Source organism: Galeopterus variegatus, unplaced genomic scaffold (assembly GCF_000696425.1).
Source record: "Galeopterus variegatus unplaced genomic scaffold, G_variegatus-3.0.2 Scaffold1905, whole genome shotgun sequence".
In the NCBI taxonomy this organism is placed as follows: domain Eukaryota; kingdom Metazoa; phylum Chordata; class Mammalia; order Dermoptera; family Cynocephalidae; genus Galeopterus; species Galeopterus variegatus.
The window spans coordinates 120,889-130,194 of NW_007728016.1; the positions used below are offsets into that span (position 1 = coordinate 120,889).

The 9,306-nt window shown below is 37.2% G+C and overlaps 1 protein-coding gene across 1 annotated transcript in view; it reads left to right on the forward strand.

Annotated features, from left to right (window-relative positions):
* Positions 1-298: 298 nt before the first annotated feature.
* Positions 299-9,306, forward strand: part of COLEC10 (collectin sub-family member 10 (C-type lectin)) — a 37,477-nt gene continuing 28,469 nt past the window's right edge. The window contains exon 1 of the mRNA XM_008579530.1: positions 299-541. Coding sequence (XP_008577752.1) covers positions 394-541 — 148 coding nt within the window. The 5' untranslated portion in view covers positions 299-393. The remainder of the gene's footprint in view (positions 542-9,306) is intronic.

Consider the following 9,306-nt stretch of genomic DNA (forward strand, 5'->3'; position numbering starts at 1 on the left):
CTGAATAAATCTCTGGTTCACAACCTTTCTGGAACCTAGCATTTAAATGCAATATAACCTATTAAAGTGTCAGCTCAAGTACTGAGCAGAAAGCATCTCTATTGTCTCTGCTCTTGGGATGTTTCTGCTGACCTGCACATTTGAGTGTTTAGTTCAGAGATACTTCTCAATAAACTCTTGTCACTTGAAAATAAACAGTCTGGACAATGTATGGTTCGTTTGGAATACTGAGAAAATAAACAACTGAGGATATGCTTCCTTCTTGTCTTTGTAGCCCTTTTTGGAATGTGTGATCCAGATACTTCCCTTTCTTCCCCCCAAAAGGAGGCATTATTTTAAATAAAGCAGTTTATTTGGCATATCTGGGAGATCATTTTTTGAGAAACCACAGCAATGAATGGCTTTGGAGCCCTGCATGGAAGGAACCAGTTTATCCTCCTGGTGCTATTTCTTTTGCAAATTCAGAGTCTGGGTCTGGACATCGATAGTCGTCCTACCACTGAAGTTTGTGCCACACACACAATTTCACCAGGACCCAAAGGTGAGGAAAGAAAACCAGAATCTTCATGTATAATAAATATGATCTCTTTCCTCATCTCTCAACCCCATCCTAGCTTCTCAATGACTTTCTCTTCTCACCCTTTCCTTCTATTTTGGGAAATCAATGGTCTCTTACTTATTTAAAGCTCTCCCTGAATGTTAGGTAAGAGAAGGTTGGGAAGGGATGGAACCCTGGGGCAGGAATCCCAAAACTCACCCAGGGCAAGGGGAAATTCCATCTTTCATTCTGCTGCAGGGGAAGATGTGCAATCAAGGCATTAGTCTCCAGGAATCCTTTCTTTAACAGTATCTCTACTCTTGAGCTGTTTTTATCCTGCTTCTTTCTCATGATTTTGGTAAAGCTATTTATGCAAAAGTTCAGTAAGGTAAAAATTAGATCGTAAATACATATTTTATAAATTAATGGGCTCCAGGGTTCCACTAAACAAGATAGGAAATTTTTTGTCAAGAATTGGAAGTAGTATACAAATGAACATTTCTTTATTTGAAAGTGGAGTCTTTGGGGCTAAGTGCCTTCAGCTGAAGAATGATGCAATGCTGTAAGATTTTTTCAAGTAGAACCAAGGTCCAAATAGCTTCAAGCAACTGGTCAGTAAAAAAAAAATCTGTTTTTCTGGTTTCATCTCTCACCCATTTGTTCTCAAAGTGGTCACTGCGCTGCAGATTGGTGCACCCTTATTAGTCATTCATGCTATATTTCTCCAGGCTACAGGCTGGAAGATTGCAGCTGCTTAAAATTTTAAGTAGAAAAAAGGGTCTTTCCTAAAAAAAAAAAAAATGAAATACATTGCCTTATGCGTGTCAGTTATTTCAATGTGTATTGCTTAAAATGCATTTTTCTTAATCAGTGAATTAATTTCCCTCTTAGATTGTGATCCAAGTTTTAACCTTTGATACTGTAAAATAAATGGTAGGAGAAACAATGAGACCTTGAAGCTCCCAAATAATTTCTCGGGTGAATAAATGAATAATGTGAGGGCAAATGTTCAGAAAAGAAAGTTTCGATTAGAAATAAAGTGTTTAATTAAAACCATTATTATACTTTCCAGAGTGTAGGAAACTTTGTATTATTCCTAGGATGTCATGAGAGGTGCTGAAAATTAAAGTTTTTCTTGTTTCTGCAAATGGGAGAATCCATTTGAGAATAGCACTGTTAAACAATTTTCCTTGCAAAGAAACTGCAACTTCTAAACTAGAAGAGCGGACAAAGTGTTGTTAAAATGGTGTTCAAAATATAATGCGTTCTAGTTTAACAATTCCATTCAGTCCAATTCATCCAACATATATTGAATACCCATTAGGTGTGAAGCACTAATTTAGGCACAAGAATACATTAAATAATATATATTAGTGTTATGGAGAGATCAATGATTTAGCAGAGAGCTGAAGAGATTTTCTGAGAAGGGAGCTATTGAGTTGGGCCTTAGGTATGATTCTTTTGGGAAGACAGGGAAGAAGTGCATTCCAGGGAGTGGGTAGAGTTTGGCAGAAACAAGAAAAGAAAATGTGTAGAATGTGCTTGGTAAAGAATTCCATTAATCCTCGCTTTTGAGAGTTTACCAAGTATAGGAAAAATCTCAAATCCTTCCAAGAAATAGACAAGAAGTATACTTTCCAATATTTTTAAACCACTTTACTTATCACTTCAATCCATACACAATTAATATTTGTTAAATATCAACAGGTTAGCCATCATGAGTCTGTCTACTATTGTCGTTTTATCTAACACAAAGCTTCTCGATTCCTTTAGAAACCCTGTTAAGATTTCAAACAATGAAAACCTCTTTAACTCTGTTCCTGAGCTTGTATAGGAATTATGAGATGATTACAAGCTATTTGCAGCAAACCTATTCTAATTTCCCTTCTTAGTAAAGATATTCCATGATTCTGGAATGTACTGAACCTGAACACCTACTAAGTCCCAGGCATCATATTAGATGCTAAGAGCTTGAAGCTAAGGTAAGGAACCTGTCCTAGAACTTGTATCTACATATTAAGATTGGTATTAGACTGCAAAGTCTCAGGGTCAACACCCAGTTAACTTGTTTTTTATCTTTGCAAACTGCCTACACATGCACATGGAACAACATAAGCATAGTCATTGCTGCCCTTCCTCTGCTCTAGGCACTGTGCTAGATGTTGTGCGTACACCAAAAAAAAAAAAAAAAAAAAAAAAAAAAAACCCCAAAAGTGGCACCTTCTCTCAAGATATAAACTGCCATTTACTCTACCTGATTCCTTCATTGTACTGTAAACTTCCCCACCCCCAAACAAGGCAATTTTTTATATTTAGCTCTCAAAAAAATATCTTAATGGCTAAGTAAACATTTTAAAGGACTGGGCTATTGCTTTTGTTCAATGTATTTTTTCATAAAATGAAGCTGGTCTATATTTTTCTCTGTAGCTAGTCATTTCATTACCATATTTACGAGCACTGCAGCACTGTGCTCGGAAACTTCTAGACACTTTGGAAAAGGACAATAAAAGGAATTTTCACTAAATTTATTTGAGAAAGTGGAAACTAAATATATTACTTAGAATTGCAGGTGAAAAACCATAAGGATAACCCATCGTAGAATATATTGACTGACATACAGACTTTTTTAACAGTATTATTTCCAAAGCATGATTCAGCGGAAAGAAAGAAATGAGTCAATCTGATTTGCAAAATGGGCCTTCATCATAGACCTGTTTTAAGAATAATAGAAGATAATCAGTAAAAGCTTTAAGCTGTGTAGACATTATAAATAGATATTTAACAAGTTCTATTTATCTTTCCTTCCTCTCCCTGTCTAAGTCTGTTGAGTAACAATTTTGTGAATAAGCACTGTTTTAGTTATCAACAATTCTCTGTTGTAAACCATCATTATTTTTCTTTCTATTCCTTAAATTTATTATTTTATGCTGCTTAATAGAAAAATGGTTTTTTCCCACCTTAGTGGTTTGTTTAAACAATTTATGTGAAATTCTGACCTCTAGTGGATTTACTTGAAAACAACGACAGGAAATTTTAACAAGAAATGTTAAAAAGAATTTTAAAACCCATAAGAAATGTTGGGATAATGCTTTACAATTTTTAAGAAACTTTAAAAAACATTTTCTTATTTAATGTCTACAATTGCCCTAGGTGGTAGAAATTTTTTAAACTTCCATATAAGGAAACAATCCCAAAGAGGTCAAGTGGAGTGCCCAGTATGTGTAGTATGGACCTTCCAGTATGGACCTGCTGGCTCCAGGTCCAGGGTCATTTTATGACATCCACTAGTTTATACTAGTTATATATCAGGTTTGGAAACACAGTTACCAGCCACTTTCTGATAATAAGAAATGAATAGGACTTTAAGTGCCTAAGAACATAGAGTTCACGCAACATTGTGTTGGACACTGAAATATGCCAAAAGTGATAACATGTCTCTTCTTTGATAATTAACTTCATTACCTCATTAATTTTTTTTGGAAATTAACCCTGTGTCACCCTATTGCTTATTTTGGCTTCTGCTAGCTTTTTAGTAGGGGCTTTTCTCTTTCAGTGACATTTTTGTATATGTGGTCTACAAGGCCCTCTTCATTCTGGCTTCTCCCAACTTCTCCCACATCATTTCAAACTGCTTTTCCATTTGTGGTTTTCTCTGGCCGTGCTGGTCTTTTCTCTCATGCCTAACTCAGGATCTGCCTCCTGCTGCTCCCTTTGCCTGGTCCAACCTTACCCCAGATCTTCCCAAGGATAGTTCCTTCTTATTGACATCTTAGCTCAAGTGATACTTGCACAGCAAGGTCCTGCCTGACTACTGCCATATTCTCTGTCATAGTTCTCAAGAATTTTATTATTTTCATAGATTTACTACTAAGTTGAAATCTCTTGTGTGCTTATACACTTAGAGTCAGTCCTAGAATGCAAGCTTTGTGAAAGCAGGGCCCCTGTTTATCTTGCTGAGTGTGTTCTCTACTGCCTAGAAAAGTTCTTGACTCAGATTCCAGATTACTGAGCCAGGCATCATTTCATTCCACATGTTACATCATTGTCCTCACCTTTTATCATTCGCATTACACATAAAGTAATACTTCAGTTTTATAAATTAACGTTAGAAAAGGAGTTCTGTGAGGTCAATGTATAAACATGGCACAGTATTGTTTTAACTTGGTCACCTTGATATAGGTTAAGCTGCTGATTCCTTTCTGGTGACTTTATCAGAGAGTTTAAGTAAGTAGGCATTTTCCTAAAACTTTTTTATTAATTGTATTAATCCAATAGATCCTTTCATTATGCATTTTAATATATATTTTATGTATAAGGACAAAACAATATTTTAAGCGGTATGGATATTCAGAACCATTTTTCCTCTCCTTTTCCATTGCGTAGATGTCAAGAAAACATTTCAAGGTTAGATTGGGGGTGGGGGAATAAACTCCAGTAAAAGTGTGGAAAAAGATGACTCAGGAGGTACTGAATGGTAACGACTAAAAAAATAGTATTGAATTTTAATAAGGATGTATCATTTACTCATGCAATTTTTCTCCCCACATTTCCTACATAATAATTTGGCTTATGACAATGGCTAGTAGGGACTTATTACTTAGAGCAGTAATTATTTTCATATTGGTAAAGACCATGGGCTTTGGAGACAGACATATATGGTTTTGAATTGGAGCTCTGCTTCTTACCTAGCTATGTGAACTTAAGTCTCAGCATCCTCATCTTTAAAATAGGATAAAGATATTGCCCACCTGAACTGCTTATTTTGAAAATTAAAACATGTTTAGGATGTCACTTAGCTATCATTATTTCTTTCACTGGCTTCCATTGCTGCTACTAGTCACCATAAGCTTCTTCTCTCGTCATATTCCTAAATAAAGGCCCATAGATTGTAATGTTGGCTCCCCAAATAGAAATCTACCAAGGAAAGGCTATGACCTTCTGCTCCTTACTTCAATTTGCTGCCTATCTTTAGTCTCACTACAAACTCCACTTTTATTCATCAACAGCCCATAAACTTGAAACTACTCTCTCTCTTCAGTAATATTGCCTCCTTTCTGTAGTTTTCCAAATAAGCCTGGTGTTTCTTATTAATCAAATGGGAATAACAACAGTGTAAATGCCCCTAGAGCTGTAACAGAGATTAAATGAGTTAGGACACACAAAACCAAGACTCAGTTTTCAGTTTTCTCATCAGTTACATGGGGATGATAATAGTATAACTACGTCATAGGGTTGGAGTGAGAAAAACTGAGTTAGGCCACTTTAACTTGACACAGTACTTGATATAGTATCAAGGACTCTGTAAATATTAGCATAGGTTGGCAAAACCCAAGAGAGAAGGAGATGGTGTTTCTTGTTCTTTTCTTCTCTCTCTCTCTCTCTCTCTCTTTTTTTTTTTCCTTTAAGGAATATTTTCCTTTATCTACTGTCTGTGCCCTAAGCAGGTTGTTCTGTTGGCTTTGGGTCATTGACAATATTATAGAGGCTAGGCACAGCTTTTCTATTTCTTACCCTTCTTGTTTATGTTTATAAAATTCTGCTTGTGGCAGGTTGTTCTGTTGGCTTTGGGTCATTGACAATATTATAGAGGCTAGGCACAGCTTTTCTGTTTCTTACCCTTCTTGTTTATGTTTATAAAATTCTGCTTGTGGAAATGTGGCAACTCTATTAGAATGGTTTATTAGGCCTCCCCACAACTTTTCTTGATATTCCAACCCGTATTAGTCCATTTTGTGTTGCTATAACAGAGTACCTGAGACTGGTTAATTTATAAAGAACAGACATTTATTTGCCTTACAATTCTGGGATAGCTGCATCTGACACAGGCCTCAGGCTGCTTCTACTCATAGCGGAAAAGTGGCAGGCAGCCAGTGAGTACAAGCAGATCACATGGCGAGAGGAAGCACGTGAGAGAGAGGGGAGGAAGCGCGAGAGAGAGGGGAGGAAGCGCGTGAGAGAGAGGGGAGGTGCCAGTGTCTTTTAAACAACCAGCTCTCATGGTAACTAATAGAGTGAGAACTCACTCAGGCCTCCCTCCCCCAGGGAGAGCATTATCCACGCATGAGGGATCCACCCCGACGACTCAAACAGCTCCCAGCACTGCCACATTGGGGATCAGATTTCTGCGAGTTTTGGCAGGGACTGCACACATCCAAACTCTATCACAACCCATAATCAATTTGTCTATTTCTTGTGTCACATATATGATATGCAATATCCTATAATTTTATAAAATTCTTTAAGTTTATTTTATAGCTTTCTCTGATCTTTTGGAAGAGAATTATATATACACATAGTAAAAATCTGTCACTCAGAGACTCAAGTGCAGTAGCATCTAAATAATTTAAATTTTTTCAAATTTTTTATTGTGATTGTATTGTTCTTGATTTTTCTTTTTTCTCATTTTTTTTATTATTTTTTCAAATTTTTTATTGTGATTGTATTGTTCTTGATTTTTCTTTTTTCTCATTTTTTTGTTTTTTGTTTTTTTATTTTTTTCACTTTGTGATTGTTCTTGATTTAAAAACTCTAGAAAATCATTTTAGTTATCTGTGGCCACTTGACAATACTCATACCTATTAAACAAATTATACAAACATAAATCTTTAGAATTTACAAAGGGGTTATGCATTACTTTGTTTTGGTTCCACTGACAAATATAGGGATGAATACCCCTTTTTTAAAGAGTAGGAAACTAAAGCACATTGCTCTTGCATGTAATTTGACTGCATAGCTGTGAGCAAATGTTCTGAAGAGAAATCTTGAGTCCATTCTACCTCTCTAACTATGAAGGGAGGAACCCTGATTGACTCGGGTAATGTGAAGAACTGAGATCAGTTAAATGAGATATCATCTCAGGAAAAATCAGCCATATCTTAATAAGGCAGGTCAGATGTACTGATGGTTCCAAATTCTTTGACGAGGTGACTCTTATTTTTCCTGGAGTTCAAGAACTTCTAGATTCCAAGGGTCATTTGTGTGATGCTACTCAAGGATGAGTGTATGCACAAGACATTATAATACTGGGTGCAGTCAAAAATACTTACAAGAGTGTTTTTCTGACTGGCCTGGGATTAATCTAGTATCTAGAAAAAATTTTGCCATTCAGAGTCAAAAGCTGTGACAGAGTCATTTCTCTCTTGTTAGACATCATACTCGACAACCAAATGACAGGACAAGCAGAAGGAAGAGGCCCATATGTCTAATGGGAAATTGGAAAATGGATTGTGACAGCAAGTGTGACAGTATGCTCCACACAAAAGAGAAAGTCCCCAAAGAGACTGGGAGACTTTGCTACACCACAAAGGAGCTTCTATGGACCTCATTTATCAGTGTCACCTTAGCACTATGCTTATTATTTGAATAAGTCCAACAAGGCTGGACAATGCCACCAATGATTTTGGGGCAAATCCAGTGCTAGACTGTAGACACAAACCAAATACACTGAGATAAATTCACATAGCATATACAAAGGCAAGAACTCTGACCTGCTTTCCTAGATTGGAGTTCACCTACTATGACATTTTTTTTTAATTAAAATGAGCACAAAATTATGTTTAATCTGTATTGAGAAAGTTTTTCTTGTCTCCCTATTATCAGGGGTGCAATACCACGTTGGTTTTATTTTAATGTGTCCCAATCACACTGACGTGAATTTTTCCCCTGCTCCCTCTTCCTGATTCTCTAATATTTAAACTCTGAACAGATGAGAGCATGCAAAACTGAACCAGCATTTACTGCTGCCAAGGTGTCCCTGCATCTGCCTACAAGACTTTATTAATGGGAACTGAGTCTCTCAAAATGCATCTTATCACTGCCTGTCCTACTGTATCCTTTCTGTCTTACATTTAGGAGTATGGAAATATGGATGGGGAGTGAGGGGTTAGGGCACAGTATTCTGCCACATCAAAAAGCATTACCGGGGGCCGGCCCCGGTGGTGCACTCAGTAGAGTGTGGCGTTTGGGAGCTCGGGGGCGCTCCCGCCGAGGGTTCAGATCCCATATAGAGACCGGTCCGCTCACTGGTTGAGCGCGGTGCGGGCGCGACACTGAGGGTTGTGATCCCATTACCGGTCATGAAAAAAGACAAAAAGGAAAAAAAAAAAAAGCATTACCAGGCCGAGCCCATGGCGCACTTGGGAGGGTGTGGCACTGGGAGCGTGGCAGCACTCCTGCCTCGGGTTTGGATCCTATATAGGGATGGCCGGTGCGATGCGCTCACTGGTTGAGTGTAGTGCGGCGGTCACAAAAAGGACAAAAAAAAAAAAAAAAAAAGCATTACCAATGCAACAAAGTTATCAGCTCAATTTTCTGGTCAGTACAGACCCTGGATATTGGAACAGAGGTGAGCAATGGAGGAGGAACTAAGTGTTATTCTACCTGCTGTTAGGTGGACAGGATTGATCTGTCCACCTAAGGTGTCCAAAGGTAGAACACAGAATTATTTTCCCTATTCTAGCTCCAATGGCTTCAACATAAATAAAAACTGATTGTACTAGTTTGCTAACCTAATTTTCAGTGTACCTTGCATTTTCTTTTCTTTCTTTTTCGTTTTCATAATTATTTTGCAGAAGTTGTGAGATTGTTTGTATCTGAAACAACCAGCCAAATAAAAGTTTAAGCCAGAGGATTCAATGGAAGTTTTTGAGTAGAATGACATAATTAAATTTGTTTTTCAGGCAGATAATCTCTTGGCAGGGTTGAAAAAAGACTGAAGGATGTGAGAAGGTCTTAGTGGGACCTAAATTAAAAACAAGAAGTGAATTAGG